The 26,636-nt window shown below is 53.3% G+C and overlaps 2 protein-coding genes across 2 annotated transcripts; one reads left to right on the forward strand and one right to left on the reverse strand.

The window, feature by feature from the left end:
- Positions 1 to 537: 537 nt before the first annotated feature.
- Positions 538 to 15,141, reverse strand: MATN4 (matrilin 4). Its single transcript, XM_055545101.1, has 10 exons — positions 14,892 to 15,141; positions 12,576 to 12,686; positions 11,260 to 11,829; positions 10,006 to 10,128; positions 6,903 to 7,025; positions 6,687 to 6,809; positions 4,496 to 4,909; positions 4,242 to 4,394; positions 859 to 951; positions 538 to 779 (listed from the first exon to the last, which is right to left on the reverse strand). Exons 2-10 carry the CDS (start codon positions 12,649 to 12,651, stop codon positions 703 to 705), a joined length of 1,752 nt encoding a protein of 583 aa, XP_055401076.1. The 5' UTR covers positions 12,652 to 12,686; positions 14,892 to 15,141; the 3' UTR covers positions 538 to 702.
- RBPJL (recombination signal binding protein for immunoglobulin kappa J region like) lies at positions 13,604 to 23,900 on the forward strand. The gene is made up of 12 exons (XM_055545100.1): positions 13,604 to 13,622; positions 14,860 to 14,968; positions 16,259 to 16,384; positions 17,788 to 17,858; positions 18,037 to 18,152; positions 18,451 to 18,625; positions 20,437 to 20,574; positions 20,980 to 21,089; positions 21,373 to 21,525; positions 22,911 to 23,066; positions 23,216 to 23,319; positions 23,427 to 23,900. The coding sequence occupies exons 1-12, from the start codon at positions 13,604 to 13,606 to the stop codon at positions 23,701 to 23,703; spliced, it is 1,554 nt and encodes a 517-aa protein (XP_055401075.1). The 3' UTR covers positions 23,704 to 23,900.
- Positions 23,901 to 26,636: the final 2,736 nt, after the last annotated feature.

Below are 26,636 nucleotides of genomic sequence, written 5' to 3' on the forward strand. Positions count from 1 at the left end.
CTTCCTCATCACTCACCCCCCAACTCCGCCCAGTTCTAACAGCCCTTAAGCCAGACTCGGGGTTGGGGGTGCGGGGGGGGGAACACCAGGAGATGGGCACAGCCAGAGAGCCAGGTGCCTGACCGCTGAGAGATGGAGGGCAGACTTGCCCAGACCCCAAGGGTACCCGTGGAGCCCCCTTCCCACCGCCTGCATAAGGATCCATCTGTTCTCGGCTGAATAAACCAGCGGGGGGAAGCAGCTCGCAGTCCCCTGCCCCCCGGCCCGACCCCCGCACAATGCGCCTTTCTCCGAGGAGACGCCGCCTGGGCGCCGCCGGAGAGCGCTCCGTCTGGCCTCCCCTCCCCGTGGCGGCACAGCAAGACACACACACCGACCCCGTGGAAACCAAACTTTTTTTTTTTTTTTTTTTTTTAAGAAAAAGAAAACAAAAAAGAAATCCTACAAAGAACTGAGCGCAGCACGCGTCTTCCACATCCCCTCCCCCGATCCCTCCCCGCAGTCCGACTTCTGGTCCAGGCGAGCCCAGCTCTAGCGCAACGCTGGGAGCCCGCCAGCGCCTCCCCCGCGACAGCCCAAGCCCAGGGGGACCCAGGTTCTGTCCGGGACCGGCGCCCAGACGGCGCCCCTGGAGCGGGAGTAGAGGGCTGGGGCCGTCCGCGGGGCCGCTTTCCTTGCCCGGGTCCGGGCCACCCGCGGCCCTCACTTCTGGGTGGCCAGCTGGTTCTCCAGATCCTTCAGGCGTGCGGTCAGCTGGACCAGTGGGAGGTTAAGGAAGCCTCCGGGGCTCTCGGGGGTCCCTTCGTCTCCCCTCCGGCCCGCACCCACGGACCCAAAGGATATGCTTCTGCGACAGACTCTCTAGCGCCCCCAGCGTGCGGCCCTGGAACTCCACGAGGTTTTCGCATTCGCAGAGGCTCCGAAGCTCTGTCCCCGCGCCGATGCCCTCCTCTGCCAGAGGGGCACAGACAGTCGGGGGAGTGAGAAGCTGTAGGAGGACCAGCCGGCCCTGGCCGAGGCCCCCCGATATCCCTCCACCCCGCCTGCGGCTGAGTGCACCGGTTTGAGATTCAGACAGACCTGGGATGAGTCCCAGCTCGATAGCTGTGAGATACTGGAAAACCCATTCAAACTTCCTAAGCCGTGGATTCATTGTCTATAAAAACGGATACAATGAGAAAACCTATTCGTTGGGAGGTGCTGAAGACTCTATGATTTTCATGTATGTCTTATGTGGGTACCCATCTCAGAAGGTTTACTCAAACCTTGGTGCTCATTGGACTCACTAGGAGATCTTGTTAAAATATAGATTCTTGGACTACCCTGGTGGTACAGTGGATAAGAATCTGCCTGCCCGATGCAGGGGACACGGGTCCAATCCCTGGTCCAGGAAGATTCCACATGCCTCAGAGCAACTAAGCCTGTGAACCACTACTAACTCGAGTCTCTATGCAACAACTACTGAAGCCGGTGCACCTAGAGCCAGCAAATTGCAACTATTGAGACCACGTGCTGCAAGAACTACAAAACCTGAGTGCCTTAGAGCCTGTGCTCTACAAGAGAAACCACTGCAATGAGAAGCCTGGGCAACTGGAGAGTAGCCTCTGCTTTCCACAACTAGAGAAAGATTGGATGCAGGAGAAAAAAAAACCCACAGCACAGCCAAAAAACAAAATATAGATAGATAAAGAGATATAGATAGATAGATGATAGATAGATAGATTCTTATTCTTAACGGGGAAGGAGCAGAGTTGCTGTATTTCTAGTAAGCTCCCAAGCGGTACTGATGCTTTTGGTCCATGGACCACACTTTGAGTAGCAAGAGTAGACAGAAAAATGGTCCAAATGAAACTTTATGTGGTGATGGTAGCATCTGTTAGTGTGGTAGCACACAGATGGCTATTTAACACTTGAAATGTGGTTAGTGTGATTGAGGAAGTGAATTATTTAAAGTTAAATGGGCATATGTTGCTAGTGGCTAGTTTATTGGAGGGTGAAATGTTAGAACTGATACAAGTAAACACTTTATAGTGGATTTCAATGGTTCCCTAGGTCCATGAGTCAAGGTAAATTGGAAGTGGCCAAACAGGAGATGGCAAGAGTGAACATCAACATCTTAGGGATCATTTGTTCTCAAGTGTGGTCCCTGGACCAGCAGCAGCAGCATCACCTAGGGAGTTATTAGAAATGCAAATGATCTGATTCTACTCCAGATCTACTGCATCAGAAACTCTGGGGTTGGAGACAACAGTTTGTCTTTTAACAAGCCCTCCAGGTGCGTCTGATGCACACTAATGTTTAAGAACCACTGATTCAAGTCTATTTCCTCACACATTTCAACATCTCTGAAATCAAAATACATGCCTTACAGTTAAATCCAGCATCTTTATTTTTTTTTTTCTTAGCAGTATAGAAAATAATAGTGATTCTTACAATGGATGGTATCCTAGATTCACTAAATTCTGTAAATGTGTGCCATTTTGAATACCACAGCACAATGCCTGGCACTTGGCTTTCAATACAGAGTTGCTATGATTTAAAAATTATATCTTAGTCTTGTATGTACCCTCAGCAAACTGCTGTATGTTGTGTCATCAGTGGTATTGATAACAGCCCCAGAATGGCTCCTAACTTTGCAGGCGGGGAAACCAAGGTCCAGAGAGACAGGAGCATCTACCCAAGGTGTCCTTCATGGGTTGGTGAAGATACTCAATCACAGAGGCCAGATTTCGGTTAGAATTCTAGAACTAGAGGCAACCTGGGGCAGCCAATACCCTGCCTTATCACAGAAGAGGAAAGGTAAGGGAGAGGTGGGGGTTAAGTGACTTGTCCAAAGTCACACTTCATGGGACATAAGAGTTAGGGACTTCCCTGGTGGTTCAGTGGCTAAGGCTCCGTGCTCCCAATGCAGGGGACCTGGGTTTGATCCCTGGTCAGGGAATTAGATCCCACATGCCACAACTAAGAGTTCCCATGCTGCAATTAAAGATCCTGCGTGCCGCAACTAAGACCCAGCACAGCCAAATAAATAAATTAGTAAAAGGACAGGAAGGGCCCTGAAGGAGAAGTTAATCCATTGTCTCCAGAATATCCTCGCTAATTATTAGAATTAGCCTGGAGAGAGGGAAAGGAAGAAAGGTGTGTGTGTGTGTGTGTGTGTGTGTGTGTGTGTGTGTGTGTGTATGTATATGCATATACATACATATATATGTATATATACATATATACAGAGATATTTTAAACTTAGATTGTCCAGGCCCAGCATAGCCCTACTGAACCTAGCTCTGGAATGGGGCCTGATTATCTAAAAGAAAAGTCACATTGTAGGCCTGGGTTACAGTCTAAAGACTCTATGGTAAAAAAAAGTCACCCCCTGAGAAATTCCCTATATTACCTATAAAGGTACTTGTACACAAAGTTCAAGCCCATCCTCCCTCCACAAATAGAGTTGGTCCCCTTTTCCTTAGCTGAGCATCATATGAAGCAGATGGATTGAATTTATGGGATATATACATTTAATATGCCTCCCAGATGGTGCTAGTGGTAAAGAATCCGCCTGCCGATGCAAGAGACAGCAAGAGATGTGGGTTCCATCCCTGGGCCGGGAAGATCCCCTGGAGGAGGAAATGGCAACCTACTCGAGTATTCTTGCCTGGAGAATCGCATGGACATAAGAGCCTGGCAGGTTATAGTCCATAGGGTCACAAAGAGTCGGACAAGATTGAGCGACTAAGCACACGTATATTTAATACACATCTTTGTGTACTTGAAACACGCCCAGTCCTGCCCCTTTCCCAGGTCTTTCCCTGCCCCTTCCCAGGTGAAGCTGAATTCCAGCAAGACAAACGGACTTATGATGTGGCTCCCCTTACCAATACTGAATTGGGCGTACCTTTGAAAAAAATCCACTCCCCAAATTATTCTAAATTCCCGCTAATAGGGCAACAGATCGCTTTGAATTGTGCTTCTTAAACTTAGTACTAATTCCCTGAGGGTCTTGTCAAAGTGCAGCATTGTATTCAGTAGGTCTTGAGAGCGCTGAAAACGCTGCAGTTTTAACAAATTGCCAGGTGACAGCCCTGCCGACGGTCCAGGGACCACACTTTGAGTAAGGAGGCTCTGACCAGCGAGCCCATCCCCCTGCTGTCACTCTGCGAAGGGGGCGGGAGCGAATAGGACCCGGAGGTCTCGGAGGATGAGCTGCGAGAGAAGGGGCGGGGTCCCGAGACGGCTGCGCTTACCCGGGCAGATGCTGCCTTTGAGGTTCTCCAGCAGGTGCGTCATGGTGCTGAAGTCCGGGGAGTAGGACACGTGCAGCTCGGCTGGCTCCGAGGCGATCTCTCGCAGTTCTTCCTCCACGGCTTTGCCCACGCCCACGGCGTACATGACTATGCCTAAGGGGTCGGGGAAACAGAAGGGGCGCCCTGGGCTTCAGGAAATCTGCCTCCCCGCGTCCAGCTCAGCCTCAGGTCAGCCCGGCCCTCGCCAAGCCCACCTTCTTCCTTGGCGCGCGCCGCCCACACGGAGATGTTATCCTGGGAGCGGCCGTCGGTGAAGACCAAGCCCACGCGGGGCACGTTGAGCGCCCGGGGCCGCGCGCCCTGCGCCTCGGAGAAGCTGTGCTCCACCATGTGGCGCAGGGCCAGCCCGGTCATGGTGCCGCGCTCCATGTACTCCACGGCCAGGACCGCCTGCTTCACCTCGGCCGCGGTGCCGTAGCGGCCCAGCGGGAACTCGGTGCGCACGCGGCTGGAGAACTGCACCAGCCCCACGCGCGTCCCCTCGGGGGACACGTCCAGGAAGTCCACGATCTGGTTCACGAAGCGTTTCACCAGCTCGAAGTTCTGCGGGCGGACGCTCTTGGAGCCATCAACGAGCAGAACCAGGTCCACGTGGCCTTCCCGGCACCCTATACCTCACCGGAGGAGAAGAGCTGGGAGTGAGGGCGGGCAGCAGCCATTTGCTCATTCATTCATTCATTCGCAAACGTTTATTATATAACAGATACTATGTGTGAACTCCTTCCTATGCCAGGCACTAAATAAAAACTAATCACCACATCATCATCATTGGCATCCTTATCATCTTTGCCATTTATTAAGTGCTTAGCACAGGGCTTCCCTAGTGGCTCAGTGGTAAAGAATCTGCCTCCAATGCTGGAGCCGCAAAAGACTCGGGTTTGATCCCTGGGTGGGGAAGATCCCCTGGAGGAGGGCATGGCAACCCACTCCAGTATTCTTGTCTGGAAATCCCACTCCAATATTCTTGCTGGGAAATCCCATGGACAGAGGAGGCTGGTGGGCTACAGTCCACGGGGTCACAAAGAGTGGGACACGACTGAAGCGACTTAGCAAGCAAGTGCTTAGCACAGGCCAGGCAACCTGCTAAAGGCATCTTTTTCATCATCATCATCATCACAGTAGCTACTGTTTACGATCATCTACTATGTTAACCAACAGAATTCTGAGCACTTTGCCTCCCCTGTTCTCAGCCAGAGACCTTGCTAGGCCCCAAGGGAGGTTCGACAATAAATGAAACATAATCCTGATCCATAAGGAAACAGGGATGAAGCACAGCAGTCACATATGCCATTAGTGACCATCAAGGGAAGTGTTTGAATAGAGGGGCATGCAGGGAGCAAGGTAGGATTCTTCCTGGAGTTGGTGAGGAAGGCTGCATGGAGGTGGTGACAAGTGATTTGGTCTTCAGGGATGAGTAGGAGTTCTCCAAGGCAGGAAGGGACATTCTAGATGGTGGAGGCAATGTGTGTAGAGGCATGGAAGCCAGGAGCCCTCAACACGTTTGGGAATGGGCGGGCCAGTACGGATCAAATATTTAAGTCTGGCAGGAGACAGGATGATGGGGTTGGCTGAAGCAATATTTTAATGACCTAAGGCAGTGGTTTAAAAAATTTGACCACAACTCACAGTAAAATAATAATAATGCATTATGATGCAGTTATGTGCCATGCCATGCCATGCTAAGTTGCTTCAGTTGTGTCCGACTCTTTTCGACCCTATCAACTGTAGCCCGCCAGGCTTCTCTGTCCATGGGGATTCTCCAGGCAAGAATACTGGAGTGGGTTGCCATTCCCTTCCCCAGGGGATCTTCTCGACCCAGGGATTGAACCTGTGTTCCTTACATCCTCTGCATTGGCAGGCGCATTATCACTAGCGCCACCTGATGAGCCCATGATGCCCTTATACTCACGTACAATTAAAACTGAGTTTCATGAAACAATACTTATTCTTTCTACATACATGTAGTAAACTCTATTTTCTCTTTTTTAAAAAGAATTCTGACTTATAACCCATTAACTTGCTTTTGTTATCCACTATGGTTACACCCACCACTTGTGTAATCCACTATGGTTACACCCACCATTTGAAAAACTCAGGGGTAAAGGCATTTGATCTTTATTTTGTAAGCACTGGTGAGCCACAGAAGGCTTTCGAGCAAGGGAGAAATGTGATCAAATAGTGTTTTTGAAATTAACTTTGGCAGCAGGGTAGAAGAAGGCAAAGAGGTAGAGGCGGGGCATGGCAGAGCCTCCAACTCCACCACCACCAACACACACACGTTTACACCACACTCATGGGTCACAGCAAGGAAAGAGTTAAGGATGCTCAGAATGGGGCAGGGGGGCAGAGGCAGGCAGAATTAGCCCCCTTCCACCCATAACTCACGGCTGCAGCTCTTGCCGTCTGCCTGGAGCTGCCGCCCCTCAGGACACACGCAGCGGTAGGAGAAGCCCTCACTCACACACTGGAACTCACATCCATGGTCCACGCCATTGCAAAGATCCCGGGCTGAAAGGAGAGACAAGTCAGGATGAGTCAGGGTAGACTCCACCAGCTGAGATCCCTCGCCGCTCTGCACAAATGGAGAAGACCCCTCCTCACCCTGACAGCTCCTCCCGTCGGGCAGCAAGTCATAGCCCTCTCTGCAGCGGCACTGTGGCCCACCAAAAGCACTAACACAGTCATGCTGGCAGCTGTGGTTCCCGAAGCTGCAGTGGTCAATGGCTGGTGGGAAGGAAGAGACAAAGAAAGACATACATTGGTTCTGACTGGAGTCATCAGAGACCTCAGCATAGGGTACCAGCTTGGGGGCTGGCTCATCCCTGCAGCTCGTCTGTTCCTGCTGGAGTACAAAGCCAGCTTGGCACCGACAGAAATAGGAGCCAGGGATGCTGATGCAGTGATGCTCACAGCCATGGTCCCCTTCAGTGCAGAGGTCGAGGGCTGAGGAAATGGTGAGGTGAGGTCAGCCTGGGCCCGGGTGCTGCACTTCTCAGCCCTCACAGCACAACTGCCTGGGAGCTTTTTACAAACACCTATGCCTGGGACTTCCCTGGTTGCCCAGTGGTTAGGACTCCACACTCCCAATGCAGGGGGCATGGGTTCAATCCCTGGTTGAGGATTTAAGATCCCACACGATGCGGGGCATGGCCAAAAAACACAAATAAATAAAAATACTTATGCCTGGACTCCAACCCCCAAAGATCCTGACTCAGTTAGTCTGGGGTAGTACCCAGGCATCTGTGATTCTCCAAGTAGAGGCCTCCTTCCTACTGAGCCAAGCAGCCCTCCCAGCTCAAGCCCCAGCATGCCCACTACTAAGCCAGGAATAAGAATGGGACTCCACAGCTGTAAGAAACAGGGCTTCTGCCCTCAAGATGCTCATTAATTCACAGGGGAGGACCAGGCTCTGCCATTGAACCTATCTGAGCCTCCATTTCCCCTCTGCAAAATGGGAATACAATCAATGGAAGAGCGCGTGTGCATGCTAAGTCACTCTGTTTCCAACTCTTTGCAACTCTATGGACTTTAGCCTGTCAGATTCCTCTGTTCATGGGATTCTCCAGGCCAGAATACTGGAGTGGGTTGTCATGCCCTCCTCCAGGGGATCTTCACAACCCAGAGATCGAACCCACATCTCTTACATCTCCTGCACTGGCAGGCAGATTCTTTACCACTAGCACCACCCGGGAAGCCCTAACGGAAGAGAACAATTGCTATTTACACCCACCTTCTAAGGAGGGTGAACTACTGCACTGCTGAGCATCTTGATGATTTCAACGTATAGATATGGCCTAGAGCTGAACTGGGGACTAAGGACTAGAGAAAGATGGGCTGCTCTGTATAAAAGTGTGAGAATGTGGGGTTCCTAGAAAAGAGATGGTGAGTGGAGAGAGGGAAAAAAAGAACAAAAGAGATGGTGTGGAGATGAGTAACATGGATTGATCCCTATATAAATTCCCTATAGTGTGGTGACTAAGCACTTTCAGAATCGAGGGTGCCTAATATTCATTTATAAATAAAGGATGTTTCATTTTCTGTGTGTATGTTTGACTTCACTTAGATGTAAGTCACATCTCTGTCCACCCCCATTATTTAGTAAAATAGACATATGCACAACTTACACATACACACACGCCCTTGTGTGCACAAGTGTGTAAACCAGTGAAGAGGCTGATTTACATGCATAGCATGCATGGACTGAGAAATTGAGAGAGGACCTATAAATCAAATGAATTCAGTAGAAGCTCAGAGCAAGAGGGGACCACAGAATGTAAGCACTTGGAATTCCCAGAGATCTTGAGGAAGGTTTTGAATGTTCACAGGTCTTCAAATAGGGTTTCAAGCCAGCCTTTTCTAAGCCCCCAAAACAAGAAGATCCCAGCTGACATCTCAATTATTGGAAACACAGAACTTCTTTTTTCCAAAATGTTGTGAGGTTGAGAGATGATATATGTAACAGTCTTAGTTAAATATCTGATGCTCACTTGGCATTCAGTAAATGGTTCAATTCAGTTCAGTTGCTCAGTCATGTCCGACTCTTTGCGACCCCATGAACAGCAGCACACTAGGCTTCCCTGTCATTACCAACTCCCAGAGCTTGCTCAAACTCATGTCCATTGAGTTGGTGATGCCATCCAACCATCTCATTCTCTGTCATCCCCTTCTCCTCCTGCCTTCAATCTTTCCCAGCATCAGGGTCTTTTCAAATGAGTCAGTTCTTCGAATCAGATAGCCAAAGTATTGGAGCTTCAGCATCAGTCCTTCCAACAAATATTCAGGACTGATTTCCTTTAGGAGTGACTGGTTGGATTTCCTTGCTGTCCAAGGGACTCTCAAGAGTCTTCTCCAGCACCCCAGTTCAAAAGCATTAATTCTTTGGCACTCAGCTTTCTTTATGGTTCAACTCTCACATCAATACATGACTACTGGGATAACCATAGCTTTGACTAAGTGGACCTTTGTTGGCAAAGTAATGTCTCTGCTTTTTAATATGCTGTCTAGGTTTGTCATAGGTTTTCTTCCAAGGAGCAAGCATCTTTTAATTTCATGGCTGTAGTCACCATCTGCAGTGATTTTGGAGCCCAAGGAAAATAAAGTCTGTCACTAATCCATTCCAGTAAATGGTAGCTGCCATTATGATCACAGGGCTGAACACACATATATTCCGTACACGGAGGGGAGGGGATTCCAACTGCATAAGCAAGGTATTGCTTTTCAGAAGGCAAAAATGAAGAACCAGGCTTTGAGAGATTGCAGGTGCAGAGAGGCGAGGCAAGAGCAGCCCAGGTGAGCAGCTGGGAAAGAATTGAGATGCAGAAGCAGAAAGGAGCAGCATGGGTGGGGAATATAGGGGATATATGTATGGAAATTCCAACAGTGTCTAAATAACAGAAACAGTAAAGATGTGCCTCTGAAAAGGCTTGGGAGGTGTTTTGGAGCCAACCAAGAGATGTGCCTGAAAGAGGGAGGAGAGAAGATTGCAGAAAGTCCACTTAACCGTGGGGTCAAGACTTCTAGCCCTTGTCCCACCAAGGACTTGTGTGACCGCAAGCGATACTTTTTCTTTCCTAGACCTGAAAAGTGAGGGAGCTGGACTTTGACTTCCAAAGGCCCTGCCAGATTCACTGGACTGATGCTGGGTCAATAGGAAGCTGCAGAAGGTTCAGGAGCAGGGAAAGTGCAGGATGGGGGTAGTTCTCACCCATACAGCTCTTGTTATCTGCTGCTAGCTGGTAGCCGGGGTTGCAGGCACAGTGGAAGGTGCCCAGGGCGCTGACACACTGGTGCTGGCAGCCGTGTCCCCCCTGAGCACACAGGTCCTTTCCTGAGGACACACAAGGGTAGACTCATCAGGGAACAGAGGGGGAGAACACTCCAGCAAGAGAGAGCTGGAAGGGGTCAGAGGCAGGCCCCGTGCTCCAGGATGTCTTTAGATGAAATATGACTCGTTTGAGAGGGGCCGATCCAGGGGAGGGCTTAGGGAAAATATATGGCCTGAGTAGCCCCTGTGAGTAGGCTCTGAAAACCTGGGCACCTAGCCAGATGGGTCAGGGGGATAAGGAAGGACTCCGGGGAGTTCAGTAGAGGAAGTCGAGAGATCAAGTGAAACTGAAAGTCGTATCCAACTCTTTGCGACCCCATGGACTGGGTCCATGGAATTCTCCAGGTCAGAATACCGGAGTGGGTAGCCTTTCCCTTCTCCAGGGGATCTTCCCAACTCAGGGATCAAACCCAGGTCTCCCGCATTACAGGCGGATTCTTCACCACCTGAGCTACAAGGAAGGCAGCAAAAGACAACGACAAGAACACATCTGGCAGCATTGTGGGAGGAGCCAGAACAAGAGTGGGTGGGTCCTGTCCAGGTGGACGGGGCTTGGCTCTTTTAGGAAGGCGATGGGGCTCAGTCGTTAGGGGTGGTGCTTCTTGCGTAAAGGGGCGGTTTTGGTGTTAGACATTAAACCCGTGGAAAGCACCATGGTTCTTCAAGGTGGGTGGGCACGATAAACGTCGCTCCTTGTTGCTGGGAAGCCTTAAGCAAAACTGGGTAGAGCTGGAATTTGACACAGCCCACAGTGGGCCACTGACTCGTTGGAAAAGTCCCTGATGCTGGGAAAGATTGAAAGGCCGGAGGAGAAGGGGACGACAAAGGATGAGATGGTTGGATGGCATCACCGACTCGATGGACATGGGTTTGAGTAAACTCCGGGAGTTGGTGATGGACGGGGAGACCTGGCGTGTTGCAGTCCATGGGGTCGCAAAGAATCAGACACAACTGAGTGACTGAACAGAACCGCAGTTGCCAGGGCAACGCCGGGGCCTGATGGGCGGGGCTAAACGTGATGGGCGGAGCCACCGGGGTGGGAGGTGGGTGGGGGAACGGGATTTCACTGCGGTGGGAACAGGAATCCGAGCGGTGGGAGAGTTGGAGACTCTGTCCAGCGCTCCCCTCACTCACTACACAGCCGGCCCTGGAATTGCCGGCCGAACTCCTGGATAAGGTCGAAGGACTCGACGAGGAAGACGTGCTCGTTCAGCGGGGGGGACGCCATGGCGCGCAGGGAGCCCACGTCGGCGCGCTGCACCCCCACGGCGTAGATCTCGATGCCGCGGGCGCGTGCCTGAGCGGCCACTTCTGCCACGCGATCCTGGGGCCGCCCGTCGGTCACGATGACGGCCACGCGAGGCACGTGCGCCTCCGGCGGGCGCGCGCCCTCGGCCACACTGAAGGCCACATTCATGGCGTACTGGATCGCCAGCCCGGTCATGGTGCCCTGCGCCAGCGGCACTAGAGCGCGGATGGCGCGCTCCATATCCTCGCGGCGCGAGAAGGCTCGGAGCGGGAAGACGCTCTGCACTTGACTCGAATACTGGATCACGCCGACGCGAGTGGCGTTGGGCCCCACGTCCAAGCTGCGGAGAAGGCCCACCAGGAACTGCCGCATAGTCTCGAACTCGAAGGGGCGCACGCTGCGCGAGCTGTCAATCACAAACACCAAATCCAGGGGCCCAGTACTGCACCTGGGACCTGAGAAGAGATCAGGAAAGGCTCTCTTAGGTTAGCAAAGCCTCGCGTCCCGGGAGAACCCCCAGGGAAACCCAGAGCCGAACAATGGTCTCCCGGCGTGACTGCGCCCAGCTCAGAATTAACCTTGCAAATGCAGGTTAGATCCGTCCACTCGCCCAGCATTTGCTGAGGGCCTGGGGAAGGAGACTGCACCGAATCTCTATCCTACAGCTCTGAGGGCTACTCTGAGGAGGTATTATCCATTCGGAGGGTGGACAAAGGGATTTAGCAAACTCAAATGCCTCTAGGAGCCAGGCAGGCAACGTAAATAAAGGAGGGAATGTATTGGGGTTAGGACGGTGGACATCCAGAGAGCCCATATGGTTCCTGAAGTGGGCAGCCCAACTAAATGTTGCCTTCCAGCCCTGAGGACCCCATGTTAGCAGATCTTTAGTCTTTTCATGAGAAGCCCCAAATCGTTTTGTTTTTTTTTTAATGTGAAATCGCCTACATTTTTTTTTTCAATTAACTTATAAAAATGAAATGCCAACTGGGCAGTTCTGCATGAGCCCAAATTAGCTGCCTCCAAGCCACATCATACAGACTGGGGAAACTGAGGCCCACAGAAGCGAAGCTGTAAACTTGAACCCAACCCCTTCGAGTTCCAAAGCTCTTCCTTTTCTCTCCCTGGTGTGCAGTTGGCTGCAGATGGAGAACCCGCTTTTGTTCCCTTCCGCACCTGCTGGTGAGGGTGGGCCCTGGCTCACCTGCCAACTGCAGTTGGGTTTCCCAAGGCTGGAGGAGCAGCAACAGGGGCAGCAGCGAATATAGAAGCCCCCTCATGGCACTCAGCCAACAGAGAACGGAGGTGTTGGAGCCTGAAGAGGAAGGAGAATTATCAGAGCAATAGTGTTTACAGAGCTCTTATTCTAGGTGATGGGCATTTGGAGGGGGAGGAGGGTCATGGGTTTATTTTACTAATCTCTCTAGTTTCGTGCATGGTGAAAATTTTCATTATAAAAAAAATTCATCACAGTGAGTTTGCTGCAAACACAAGGAATTCTGCTTCTCAGAACTGCAGAATAGTAAATAAATAGAAAGTAGATTTAAAAATATACAAAATTTCAAAAGGAAAGGCCTTTCCTCAGTGCCAGGAACGATGATAAATGCTTTTCATGCACTGTGGCATTTATTGAGTCCTCTCAACAATTCTGAGTCCAAGGCTGTTGCTGTCCCCAGAGTATAGATCAGGAAAGAGGCTCAGAAACTTCACTGCGTGTACCCAAAGTCGCGTGGCAAGAAAGTGACTCCTCCAGGATATAATCCTACGCCTATGGGGTTCCAAGGAGCAGCCGCGTGACTCTTTGCAGAGGGAAGCCATTCCCCAGCTCGCCCCCTCCCCTTTGCACACAAGGCAGCTCTGTGTGGCTGTGCTCCCACCCACCACCACCCCACCCCTCGACTCAAACAGGCAGGGCCCCAATGCAGGCCTGCTGTCGCCTTGGCCGAAACCCACCACGCGGATAAACTTGTGACTTGGTACCGCCCCTTCCCGCCTGCTCTCAGGAAAGGTCTCCAGGGGGCGCCCTCTTGAGTCTAGTTGTGTTGGCTAGGTGGCCGTGGGAAGCCCACATCTGCCCGGCAGGTGCTCCTGCCCAAAGCAAACAGGGAGCCAGGAGCCCCAGGGCCTTGGAGATAAGGGTGGGGTAGAATATATCCGGCGCTAGAGCAGAGGAGCAGAAGTGCGCACGGAGGGTTCCGGGGACAGTGGCATTGGACGCCCCCGGACTCGGCCATGGACTCCGTGGGGGCAGGTGAGCGCTCACTCTCTCTTGGCCCTTGGCGACGCCCGTTGAGAATCACGAAGGACTCCCATTGTACAGATGCGAAAAGTGAGGCCCAAGAAGGTGGCCCGCCGAGCTGCAAAGGAACCTAGGACTCCTGGCTCCCGTTCTTCCTTCAGAGCGACCTGGCAAGCTGGTCCTTAGGCGTCACCTCTTTTTCTTCCATTCCCTTCCTGGGGTCCCTACTCCACCCCTATCCCCTCGCCCCTTGCTGAAGCTGTGCTAGCCATTTTTCTGTTTCTGTTTCTTGGCAGAGGGGGCCAACTGCCCCTAATCCAACCGCAGCCCCTCCCCCTCCCCAATTCCGTGAATGGTTCTATTCTGAGAAAGGCCGGGTGCCTGTCGCTCCCTCTAGGCTTCCTCCCCGTTGCGGATCCTCACCTCCTTTGCCTTTCAGCGTCGGAAGAGGAACAAATACCCCTCTGGCAGAACCTGTCGTTAGAGGGTGACTAAGCCAGACGTGCCAGCCGCTCCTGGAGGTGGGCGGGTGTGGAATGCCTCCTCCAGCGTGGGCCACAGCCCAGCAGGGGAGCACCCCTGGGGAGCACGAGGGTACAGGCACAAGGCACCTTGGCCCCCTCCCATCTGTTCCTGTCTGCAGAAGCTCCTGGGCCCCTAAATCTTAAGTTTCCCCTTCTCCTGCTCTTGGCCTGATCCAACATCTCGCTTGGCACCCCACCTCCACCCAGTCCTAGAAAGTCAAAATAGGGCTTGCGTCCAAGTTCATCACCCTTCCAACTCCTCATTCTAGAGAGGAAGGAGCCAGGACCAGAGAGGGTAATGTCTTGCCCAGGTCACAGAGCAGCGTGGCAAGGTGACAGGACTGATTTCAGAACCCGGAGCTCCTTGAGGGGGTTAATCCTTGCTTTAAGAAATGCCCTTAGGATGAGAAAGTGGATTCTCGAGGGAGGAGAGGTTTGTGAATAATTCAAGAGTTGGCTGAAGAACAAACACTTCGAGGACGTTCCGGGGAACGGGTTGAGGCGGGGCGGGGGTGGGGTGGGGGCGGTGCCGGGGGTTCCTAGAGGGAGGAGATTGGGGATAAGGTCCCCCTTCTCCGTTTTGGCGGCCGTGCTCTTGGGGACTCTATTTGGAGAGGGCCCTGCAGAGGTGGGGAAGGGCACTGCAGGTCAGACGGGGCACCGTAGGCGATGCAGCCGCGGCTAAATACGGGCGCCTGGTCTGGCTGGATGCCTGCTCCCCGCAGACCCCTCGGCACCCCCGGGCCCTTTGACTCACCTGAGCCTGCCGGACAGCTCAGAGGCGCGGCCGCAGAGCGGAGCCGACGGGCGGAGCCTCCCCGGCAGTTGGACCAGGTACCGGCGCGGGCAGTGTGCCCGAGGTGGGGACGGCCAGGCAGCTGGAGCGGGTGGAGGCGGCGGCCGCATTTAACCCGGGGGCCGGAGGGTGGGGAGGGGGAACGCGGGCCGCGACCCCTCCCACTTGCAGGGAGCGACCCCCCCCTCCCTCTGAGGGCTGGGGCGGAGCCAGCGCGACGCCCCTTGCTCCCGCCACCCCTGAAGCCACAGACGCGAGCTGCGGGGCGGGAATCGAGCTCCCGCGGGAGGCTGGGCGGCTACGCTCTCCGCAGCCGGAATGCGTTGGAAGCCTCCGAGGCCCTTCCCCGGGGAGAGCCCCAAGGGGCGGAGCGGGGCCTGGCTCGGCCGCCGGCTGCTTGGCCCCGCTTCCGAGGGCGCGGCCGGGCTCTTGACCCCGCCGCCCCTTCCAGGGGTGGAGAGAGGCCCCGGACTCTGGTTCTGGTCCTGCAAGGAGGGATAAGGGGTTCAGAAGGGCAGCCTGAGGCTTCATGGCTCTCCCCAGGCCCCACCTCGTGGTGCCTCGGATCCTGCCCTCACGGACGCCTTTCCACGTTCTCTGCAATTACTGAGGTCCTGGGCCCAGCCATCCTCGCCCATCAAAACACCCTGGCGGAGAAGACCCCAGGCCCCTAGGCCCTGACTGGCCCCCTCCACAGCCGATGAAGGCCCTGTGTTCAGGGGAAGGAAAGCTGAGACAGCAATAGACGCCTACTCTTGGGACATAGGGGGTTGGGAGTGTTGCTTTAACCCGAAAAATACGAAAATATTCCAAGATCCTGGGCACACAGTTTGGGGTGCCCGTCCATTTTTTTCAGGCATCTGCAGACCGGCCAGAGTCCGGGGTCCAGCAACCACTCTCCCCTCCTCTGTCTCCTCGCCCCCACCCCCAAACCGCATCAGGACTGCCCCGGGGTGGGTCCCCTAAGGGTGCTGGGAAGCCATACGCCCTTACAAACTCAGCCTCCACCTCAAGGCCGGCACAAGTGAGGGCTTTATGCCGCTGGGGCCTCACCCCAGGGCTCCAGGCTGCAGTGGGCGTGGTGCCAGGCCTGCGGAGTGGCGCCTGGGTGGTCCCGGTGGTCGCCATGAAGACCTCACTGAGCACCATACCACCCAAATATTTAGCCCACAGCTTACACTCAAGTCGCCTCTCTTGTCTAAGGCTTCTTCTCTGCCGAGGGGGCAGAACTAGGAGGGTCCCTTCCTCCCATTCATTTACTCAATCTGCCCACTTGGGTCTCTAAGCTCCCTGCTGCGGGTGCCCGGCCCGCCCCCACCCAGTCCCAGGTCTTCTTCGGAGCCCAGTGCGGTCCTGAGGGAAGGCGTGCGCCGCTGCCTGCAGCAGCAGTGCGAGCAGACGGTTCGGATCCTGCACGCCAAGGTGGCCCAGAAATCATACGGAAATGAGAAGAGGTAGGTCCTTTGGTGGCCCTCCAAGGTCCCCAGGACCCGCCTTTAGCCCTGTGGTCCCCCTCCCTGTTTAGAGTCTTTTCGCTTCCCAGGTGGTAAAGAGTCCACCTGTTAAGGCAGGAGACACAAGAGACATGGGTTCGACCCCTGGGTCGGGAAGATCCCCTGGAGAAGGAAATGGCAGCTCACTCCAGTATTTTTTTGCCTGGAAAATTCCATGGACAGAGGAGCCTACAGTCTATGGGGTCGCAAAGAGTCAGACATGACTGAGCACGCATATGCACGCTCACCACACACAGAACCCGGAGAGGACGCAGGGCTCTGCTCTTAGCCAATCAGCGGCCTTTTTCCCTCAGTCACCATGAGCCCCGACTTTGACCTGTAGCAGAACCACCCTGTGAATCTACAGTCCCCATTCACTCATTCACCCATTCATTCATTCCACAACTCTCTACTGAGTGCTTATCATGCGTCAGGCTCTCTGGCACTGCTGGGCACCCAGCACACAGTTGGACAAGACAGATAGGATGACTGCCCTTGTGGCATCTTTGCTCTAGTGTGAGGGAGACAGACAATAAACACCTCACAAATCAGTGAAGAAGATGCTCCCAGATGAGGATGAGAGCTAGAAGGGAAACAGAATAGGGCAAGGTGATAGAAACTGAGGGGCAGGGGTGTATTTAGCTAGCAAGGTCAAGGTGGTAGGAAGGCCTTTTGAGGAGCTGACATCTGAACTAAGACTTGAATGTGAAAATGGAGTCAGACATGAGGAAATCTGGGAGTAGCATGTTTTAATTAGAAGCAATGAAAAAGGCAAAGACCTTGACTCCCTTGGTACTAACTTGGCCTGTTCGAGGCCAAAAGAAGTCAGAGTGGCTGGAATTAGAGAAGGAGAGGGGTCATCATAGGAAGTGAAGTTGGAGAAGTAAGCAGGGGCCAGATCATGTAAGTACTTTGCATTTAAACCACTGGAGGATTTTAAGATAAGCAACATACCCTAAAAACAGGAAAACAAAATTTAAAAAAGCAAACCCTCATTTGGCTATTGTGTGAAAAACAGGTTGAAGGGGGATAGGAGTGGAAGCAGAGAGACCAATGGGAGGCTGATACAGTGGTCCAGGCAAACTGATGGCAGCTGGGACAAAGATGGAGGTGGTCAGAAGTCAATGGATTCTGAATATGTTTTAAGGTGGTGGATAGGACTTTCTGATGGATTGAGTGAGGAATGTGAAAAAAAAGAAAATAAAGATTCGGGTATTAATAGGGTTCACAGTCGCGGAGAAACTTGGAGAGATGGAGGAGGAATCAAGGATTCCGTTGGCTTTCTGCTATCTTTGAGACGCCTCAAAGGCAGGACACTAAAGTGGAGATGGATATACGAGTCTGGCGTTTACATGTCTCCGCAGGTTCTTCTGCCCGCCGCCCTGTGTCTACCTCTCAGGTCCCGGCTGGAGGGTGAAGCCAGTGCCGGGCCAAGGTGAGGGCGGACTCTAGGGCGGCCGGGCGGCTCAGTTTATAAAGGGACCAGCCACTCTGTAGGGCCCGGGAGCGGGGCGGTTCTCAGGCGCAGTCTCGCCGCGCCCTCTGGCGGCGAGAACTAAGGTTGCCTGGCTGACACCTGAGTGCTTCCAGAGCCGGCTCGCATCCCTTTGCAGCCCACCAAGCAGGGGAGACTGGGCCCCTGGTCTGCGGTTACATGGGACTAGACGGCGCGTCCGGCAGCGCCGCCGAGACGCAGAAGTTGAATTTCGAAGAGCAGCCCGACTCCAGGGTGAGAGCGCATGGCAGGAGGGGGGCGGTGGGGGTGAGTGGGCTGCGATTCCTTCTCCCATCCTCACCTCTCCCTTGGAGGGGACCGGAGAGGGGAGGGGGCTCCTTCACTCCCCCTGCAGGAGCCAAAAGATAGGTGGGGATGTGGAGAGACCAGGTTTCTGCCTTGAGGATGAGCCCAAGAGCTTGGACATGTCATGTCACGTCCGACGGAGCGGGCGTCAGATAACTGGGAGAGGTGGGCTCATCCCGGGATTTTGGGCTGCGATGAGACGACCCTGTCCCCGCGAACCCGGTAGGAATTCAGTTGCGCCAAGACTCTGTACATCTCGGACGCAGACAAGAGGAAGCACTTCCGACTGGTGTTGCGGCTCATGCTCCGAGGCGGCCGGGAGCTGGGCACCTTCCACAGCCGCCTCATCAAGGTCATCTCCAAGCCCTCGCAGAAGAAACAGTCGCTGAAAAACACCGACCGTGAGCGGGGGCGGGGCCTGGCCGCGGGGCGGGCTTGGGGAGGTGCCCCAGGTCTGCAAGCGGCTTGATTTGGGAAGGGGGAGGGGGAGAGGCCTGGGAGTCTGAGCCGAAAGCGGGGCCGGGTCTGGATGAATGGGTGTGGCTTAGGTACCCAATTTGAGGTTGGGGGTCCCCAAAATAGCTAGCATGTGCTGAACCGAAGACAAAATATAATAAAAAGGCAGAGGAAATTCAGTTAAAAATATTTATTCAGTGCCTGATGTGCATTGCAAGTGTCTGTTCTGGAGGAACAGCCTAGCCTAGCAGGGGAGAGACACACATAGCTGATCAAAGAGACAGTTGGAGATAAGCACTGCCCTGGATACCAAGTGATAAACCCCGGGGCTAATGGGTTTGAAAATACAGGGGGGAAAAGCCTGAATGACAATAACACCATCACCCTCCCTGGAAAATGGAAGGGAGAAGCTGGGGAAAGGGGGCTTTTCTTGGCAGGCATATACATTCATCACCCTGTTTGATGCTCATCCTTGTAAGGTGAATGGTAGGTGAGGAAAATGAGACGCGGAACATCCATCCATTCGTTTAAGAAATGTTCCGGCCTTGAACTTCCCTGGCAGTCCAGTGGTTAAGACTCTGTGGTTCCACTGTAGGGGACTCAGGCTTAATCCCTGGTTGGTGAACCCTAAGATTCTGTATGCCACTCAGTGGGATCAGAAAAAAGGAAAAGAAAAAAAGAAATATTGGGGCCCATCACCTTCCAAATGACTTGCTTAGGTTTGCCCACCTAGAAAAGTGGTCCAGCCAGCATTTGAACTTGAGTGGATGTGACTCAAGCCCACTTCCACCCCGCACCTTGTTTGCTTTCTGTTAAAAACGCTGAAGGATGTCTCAGATTCAGGCAGCTGGCTGGCCGCTGGTGTGAGGACAGGGCCAGGGAATGCTTAGGGGGTATAGTGAGACGGTTTTAAGTGCAGATTCTGGAGCGAGGTGGCCTGGGTTTGAATCCTGGCTCTGCCGCTGGCTAGCTGTGTGGTCTTGAGGGAGTTGTTCTCTTGAGTAAAGATAGTATTATCTACTGCAGAGGGCTGTTGAGAAGCAAAAGAGCTAACTCATGTTCAGCATTTAAAACAGTACCTGAAAAACAATGAACGTTAGCTATCATCATTATGATAATGGATGGGAACGTGGGTGAAATATACATTGAGCACCCACTGTATGCCTGGCACTGTGAGGGAAGAGTGGGTGATGGCCCAGTGCTTTCTCCCTGGGTGCTCAAAATCCAGAAAGCAGAATGGTGGCTCTGAATCTGTGCTAAAGGACGAAAGAGATCAATATTAAACCGTAGAAATATACTGCTATTTCACCACATGCCGTTTGCTTATAGTCTCCTGAGCAACTCCTACCTACCTCGTCCTCCCCAGCTAAGAGTATAACCTCCAGGAAGCCTTCTGGAACCCAGCCAGCCCTTACTACATCCTACTGAAAGTTTCTATTTATTCCCAGTCCCCACTCTGAGACTGTGAACTCCTCCAGAGCAAAACTATGTCTAATTCACCCTTTGGTGCCCGGCACACAGCGTAGGGCATTTAGTAAATACTTGTTTTTCCTGCCCAGGCAGCAAAAAGGACCAGACAGAGGTACAGAAGCAGGATTATAGCAGGTGCTGTATCCAGCCATGAGACAATGAATTCCCAGGCTAGTGTGTCTGGGAATTTGAGCCAGATTGGCTCAGGGGACAGAGGGTGAGAACTTCACTGGCAATTCCAAGGGGCCAAGCCAGGCCCGGGCACTGACTCCACCTCCCCTCACAGTGTGCATATCCTCGGGCTCAAAGGTCTCCCTCTTCAACCGCCTGCGCTCCCAGACGGTCTCCACGCGCTACCTCTCCGTGGAGGACGGGGACTTTGTGGCCAGTGCACGCCAGTGGGCTGCCTTCACTCTCCACCTGGGTAATCCCACCAGCAGGCCCGGGGCTGGGCACTTCACATGCATTCACTTATTTCATCTTCACCACATCTCATCCCGGGAAGTAAATGTTGCCCCATGGAACCAAGGCTTACAGACACCAAAAAACTTGTCAAAAGTCCTAGTGAGTCGGTAACTGAACCCAGCCACTCTGACTCCGGCATCTAGCCCCTTCCCCCAGCTCAGCCCCTGCCCCTAGAGCACAGGCATTCTAAGGATGGGCTACAAGGGGTTTCTCCAGGCTGAGAAATTTCAGCCTGAGCCACCTCTCTGTGTGCCAACCCTGCCCATAAGACCCATGTGTGATGTGAGGTGGAGCCAGAGGCAAAAGGATTTGGGACAGAAGCTTAGGACCCCTGAAGCCCTCCTGCCTTCTGTTTATTTCTCAGCTGATGAACACTGTTCCCAGGGGGACTTCCCGCCTCGAGAGGGCTACGTCCGCTACGGCTCCCTGGTGCAGCTCGTCTGCACGGTCACGGGCATCACCCTACCTCCGATGGTATGGGAAGGGAGGGCACGGCTGGACGGGTCACCCCAGATCCATCCACAAGGGAAGGGCTGAGGGTGAGCACCCAAAGCATGATGACCCCTATCCTCACTGGGGACACTCAGCATTTGTGGGACTGTGTGGAGGTCAAGAGCTGTCATGGTGAGGGGGCGGATATGCCAGCAATATTCCAGCATTCTGTATGGCTATTGGGGTAGCAGAGAGCTGGCTGGGAGGGCAGCCTGTGGGCACCCAGGCACCCTGCTGCCACACCTCCCCCACACTTCTGCCGTAGATCATCCGCAAAGTAGCCAAACAGTGTGCCCTCCTCGACGTGGATGAGCCCATCTCCCAACTCCACAAGTGTGCATTCCAGTTTCCCGGTGGCCCTCCAGGAGGAGGTGGCACCTACTTATGTCTCGCTACAGAGAAGGTGGTGCAGTTTCAGGTGAGAAGCAGAGATTCTCAGCACCAAGCATCCCAGAAAATCAGAACTGCAAAGAACAGTAGGATGTAAGATCACCATTATCAGCACCATCGTGGTTGCTACTCACTGAGCAACACTGCCTCCTATGGAATGTTAGACATGAAGACTATCAGGATAGAATCAGAGAATGTAGAAAAAAATAGTAATAGTAGCATTGAGCAATGCTCCTTCCCAAAGGCCATTAAAGTCATAGAATGTTGTGATATAAAATTGTAGGGGAATTCCCTGGTGGTCCAGTGGTTATGACTCTGCATGTGCACCGCAGGGGGCTGGGGTTCCATCCCTGGTCTGAGAACTAAGATCCCACAAGCCCAGAGGCACAGGGTCAAGAAAAAAAAAAATTGTAGAATGCAAATAAAAATCAGTAATAAATAGTACTTTTGGCTGGTGGCTCAGAGGTTAAAGCATCTGCCTGCAATGCGGGAGACCTGGGTTCGATCCCTGGGTCGGTAAGATCCCCTGGAGAAGGAAATTGCAGTCCACTCCAGTATTCTTGCCTGGAGAATCCCACGGATGGAAGAGCCTGATGGGCTACAGTCCACACGGGGTCGAAAAGAGTCGGACACAACTGAGCAACTTAACTAACTAACTTTTGAGTATTACTGAGCAAAGATGAATTATGGACTGTTAAGACATAAGATTGTCAAATATGAAAAACTGCTATTATTATTAAGCAATACAAAGAACATTATCATGGAATGTTGAGATAAAATCATAATACGTAGAAAATCACATTATTATTGAGCAATGCTGCTGCTGCTGCTGCTAAGTCGCTTCAGTCTTGTCCGACTCTGTGCGGCCCCATAGATGGCAGCCCATCAGGCTCCCTGTCCCGGGGATTCTCCAGGCAAGAATACTGGAGTGGGTAGCCACTTCCTTCTCCAATGCATGAAAGTGAAAGTGAAGTCGCTCAGTCGTGCCCACTCTTAGCAACCCCATGGACTGCAGCCTAGCCTACCAGGCTCCTCCATCCATGGGATTTTCCAGGCAAGAGTACTGGAGTGGGTTGCCATTGCCTTCTCCATTATTGAGCAATAATCCTTCCAAAAGCCTTTTAAAGTGTTGGAATGTTTAGGGCACAGGATTGCACAATGTTTTTCTTTTTTTTTTTAATGGAATTCTAGAATTCTAAGAACATGGATCTTTAGAAACCAGCTAGTCCAGCGAGCTGAGGTAACTCTAAATAGAGAAATTAAAGGTTTGGTCCGAGTTCGCAGGGCAGGTAAACCGCAGAGCCCAGGACTGGAACGTTAGGAATGCGGAAGCCCCGGCATTGCGCCGGCTGGATGCGCTGAAGGCCGCCCATGGCCGCAGTTCCATCTCCATCCCCTGGGGTCTCCCCTCAGGCCTCCCCCTGCCCCAAGGAGGCCAACAGAGCGCTGCTCAACGACAACTCTTGCTGGACCATCATCGGCACCGAGTCGGTGGAATTCTCCTTCAGCACCAGCCTGGCGTGCACCCGGGAGCCGGTCACTCCCGTGCCGCTCATCAGCACCCTCGAGGTGAATCCGGGCGCTGCGGGGCGCTGGCGGGCGTGGATCCTGACTGCTCTGGGCGGGGCGGGAGTGCAGGTGAAGGAGGGCTGCGAGCTCTCAGCTTCCCCCCCCCGCCCCCCACTTCTCCCACACCCCTTGGTCTCACCTTCCCCCAGCTGAGTGGCGGGGGCGACGTGGCCACCCTGGAGCTCCACGGTGAGAACTTCCACGCGGGGCTCAAGGTGTGGTTCGGGGACGTGGAAGCCGAAACCATGTACAGGTATGGGGGTGGGGGGGTTCCCTGTCTCCCAGAGAACGGAGCTGGTGGGGAGTGGGGTGCACGCCATCAGCATCGCTGCTTCCCTGACCTCGATGCCCCACCCCCAGGAGCCCGCGGTCCCTGGTATGTGTGGTACCCGACGTAGCCGTCTTCGGCAGCGACTGGCGCTGGCTGCGCACACCCATCACAGTGCCCGTGAGCCTCGTGCGCACCGACGGCCTTTTCTACCCCAGCGCCTTCTCCTTCACCTACACGCCAGAGTACAGCGCGCGGCCGGGGGCCCCGGGCGCCCCGGCGGCTCCCGCCGCTGACGCCGACGCGCTCCTGGAGAGCATCCATCACGAGTTCACGCGCACCAACTTCCACCTCTTCATCCAGACGTAGGAGGAGCGGCCTGGATGCTGAGACCTGGCCGGGGGCGGGTTTTCTGGGTCCTGAGCCCTGCCCTCCGCCTCGGTGCTGCGCAAGTGAAAGCTGAAGACCGACTTGCAGAAAGCTCTCGCCCTAGAAACCTGGCCCTGCGGGTCTTTCACCGATTACTCCCTCATCTTTTCCGTCTAGGAAGACCCCGCCTGAGTGATGCTCCCTTTGTATCCGGTCAGGAGTGTGGTTTTCTCTGTCATTGTCTTTTTCACTCTCACACTCTCTCTCCCAGAGTAACTATAGTTTTTTTGTTTTTTGTTTTTGGCCATGTCACGTGGCCTGTGGGATCTTAATTCCCAGACCAGGAGTGGAACCCGTCCTATATGCGATGGAAGTGCAGAGTCTTAGTCCCTGGACCACCAGGGAGTTTCCTGTAGATCTCACTTCTTTGTGCATCCCTGTCCCTGCATCTTTGTTTCTCTCCATCTCTCTGGGTCTGGCATACAGTTTCACACATTGTAAAAAGCCTAGAGCAGTGACCCTCCAGGCAGCTGTATTTCCTGAAGGAAGAAACGGGTGATATTTCACATGGGGCATGGGCTCATGCTTGCCCTGCTGGCCCCAAAGCACCAGGTCCTGCCTGGAGCTTTGGGTCCCACTCCAAGCACCAAGTCCCTTCTGGAGCATGGGGAACCTGTCCTGGAGTGCTGGCTTCCACCCTGCAGTACAAAGCCCAGTCCTTTCCTTAGTCTTTTTCTGGCTGGAGCCAGGCACAGTACCCATGCAGATGTTTGCCCTCTGGTCCACAACTTTGGTGGCTGGGCAGGTCCCTGGTGTAGTGGTCAGGTCTTGCCATCTTAATTGCCTACCCAGGCATTTCTTTCGCAGGCCTGGTAAGATGCAGTCAGTCCTAAGGGTCGGAGATTGCTCTGCTGTGTTGGCATCAACTCCCAGCCAGGGCAGGGTCTGATCTGTATGACCCACCTCCTCCCAGAGGGAGGTGGCCCAGTGTGCTTCCCCCCACATACACACAGAGTAGAGGACCACATGTGTGGTGGAGCAGATAGCTCACTTGTGATACTTCCTGGAGGAGCAATGGGAGTTCAGAGGTAGCCAGCATCCCTGAGCCCCTGTCCCTGCTCTGGGGACCACCTGCTGCCTCTGGGCAGGCCCAGGGGCAACCACAAGACCCAAAACAAAACTTTCCCAGGACAACTCAAGGCAGAACTCATGGGATCTGCTGGGCAATAATCAAGAAAGAGTAGCTTCTTTGGATGGAGCCTAGGGATAAAATTGCAATTTGTCACTGCCCAGACTCTCCACCCTCTGCCAAATGTGTGCCCCACAGGGAGGAACCTGTGTCATGGAGGGTCCTGACTTGGGCTGTGGAAACCATGACACAGATATTGTAGGTGCCAACTACTTGTACCAGCCCCTGGGGGTGCTGAAAGGGGAGAACTGGTCTGAAATGTGGGTCAAGGGCTCTCACCCTTCTGGGCCTTTCTTTATGCTGCAAGTTCATTTCCTGAGATGCTTTCCCCAGAACATGGAAACCCCCGTGAAAAAGAAGAAGCTGATATTTCCCAAGGGGGGCAAAATGGGCTTTGCTCTTAGAGTCCTCAAACTCTTGGCTAAGTTCCGTTCTCTGCCATCAGCAGACTGAAACCCACAATGATGGGAAAGAGAAGCTTGTTCAGAGTCTGCCATGGCCCCTGGGAGTGGATCCTGGCTGAGGAACCCAGGGAATAAATGGATGGAAAATGTCCTCCACGTGAGTGCCCGTCCCAGGAGAGTTTGAGCTCACTGCCCTGTGAGATTGAAGCTGGAAGCCACTTGTAAAGACGCTAAAAGGTCTCGTAGCATATCACACAGGGAGTTGGGGCTCAAGGGCCTTTCCAGTTCTGCCCTCAAGAACTTCCTCCACCACTCCACCAGGCAGGAGTCCCGGAAGCCAAGGACCTAGCTTGGCCTGAAAGCCCAGTCATGCAGCTCTATTTTTTGCACTCTCTGCAGGACACTCCCAGACCCTTGGTCCCACCTACGAAAGTCTGTGCCCTCAGAGCTCCAACCCTGGCCTGTCTTCTGAGTTTCAGCTGCTGGACTGTCCTGGGAGGTCTTCTCTCCCCCAAGCCTGAATCTGTCTAACATCAAACTCCCCTCCCTCTCCATCTCCCTTGCTAGAAGAGGCTTCCTCCTCCACTCCACTACTGCTCTGTTCTCCAAACTCATCTCAGACAGTGCCTTCGAGATTTCCCTAATTTGGGACTTCCCTGGTGGTCCAGTGGGTAAGAATCCATCTGCCAACACAGAGAACAGGGGTTTGATCCGTGGTCCAGGAAGATCCCACATGCCACAGGGCAACTAAACCTGTGTGCCACAACTACTGAGCCTGGGCTCTAGAGCCATTGCTCCACAATGAGAGAAGCCACCTCAGTGAGAAGCCCACACACCACAACTAGAGAAAGCCAGCGTGCAGCAGCAATGAAGACCCAGCACAGCCAAAAAAAAAAAAAAATCCCTAATTAGACTTAATACGGTGATCGTTTGACACTATATTCAAATATCGCATCATTATGTTGTACACAGAAACTAATATAATGTTATATGTAAAAAAAAAAAAAAAATGTCCCCAAGGCAAGACTACATAATTTGCAGGCCCAGGACAAAATGAAAATATATAACCCCTTGTTCAAAAATTATACAGACTTTCAAGACAGAGATAGCAGAGCATGAAATCAAGGCAGGGCCCTGCCAAGCACAGGGTCTCGTGTGCCTGTCAAGGTCACAAGCCCACGAAGCTAGCTCCGGCCCCAGGCTTTCCATCTTGTTTTCCCATAGAATCCCACTAGAACCATGTACTGCCCACCTTGGATCAAAGGGCTTTATGTACACGTCAATTGTCCGCTCTAGACTGTGAGCTTCATGTGGGAAGGAGCTTATCCTGGTGTGGCCTA

The sequence above is a fragment of the Bubalus kerabau genome, chromosome 13 (assembly GCF_029407905.1).
Source record: "Bubalus kerabau isolate K-KA32 ecotype Philippines breed swamp buffalo chromosome 13, PCC_UOA_SB_1v2, whole genome shotgun sequence".
Taxonomy (NCBI): domain Eukaryota; kingdom Metazoa; phylum Chordata; class Mammalia; order Artiodactyla; family Bovidae; genus Bubalus; species Bubalus kerabau.

Coding starts and splice junctions, on each gene's coding strand:
- RBPJL (XM_055545100.1), top strand. Junction 21,090..21,372: donor GCATCACCCTACCTCCGATG/GTATGGGAAGGG, acceptor CTTCTGCCGTAG/ATCATCCGCAAAGTAGCCAA. Junction 21,526..22,910: donor AGAAGGTGGTGCAGTTTCAG/GTGAGAAGCAGA, acceptor GTCTCCCCTCAG/GCCTCCCCCTGCCCCAAGGA.
- MATN4 (XM_055545101.1), bottom strand. CDS start 12,651: ATGAGGGGGCTTCTATATTCGCTGCTGCCCCTGTTGCTGCTCCTCCAG. Junction 11,830..12,575: donor AACCCAACTGCAGTTGGCAG/GTGAGCCAGGGC, acceptor ATCTCTTCTCAG/GTCCCAGGTGCAGTACTGGG. Junction 7,026..10,005: donor AGATAACAAGAGCTGTATGG/GTGAGAACTACC, acceptor CCTTCCCACCAG/CCATTGACCACTGCAGCTTC.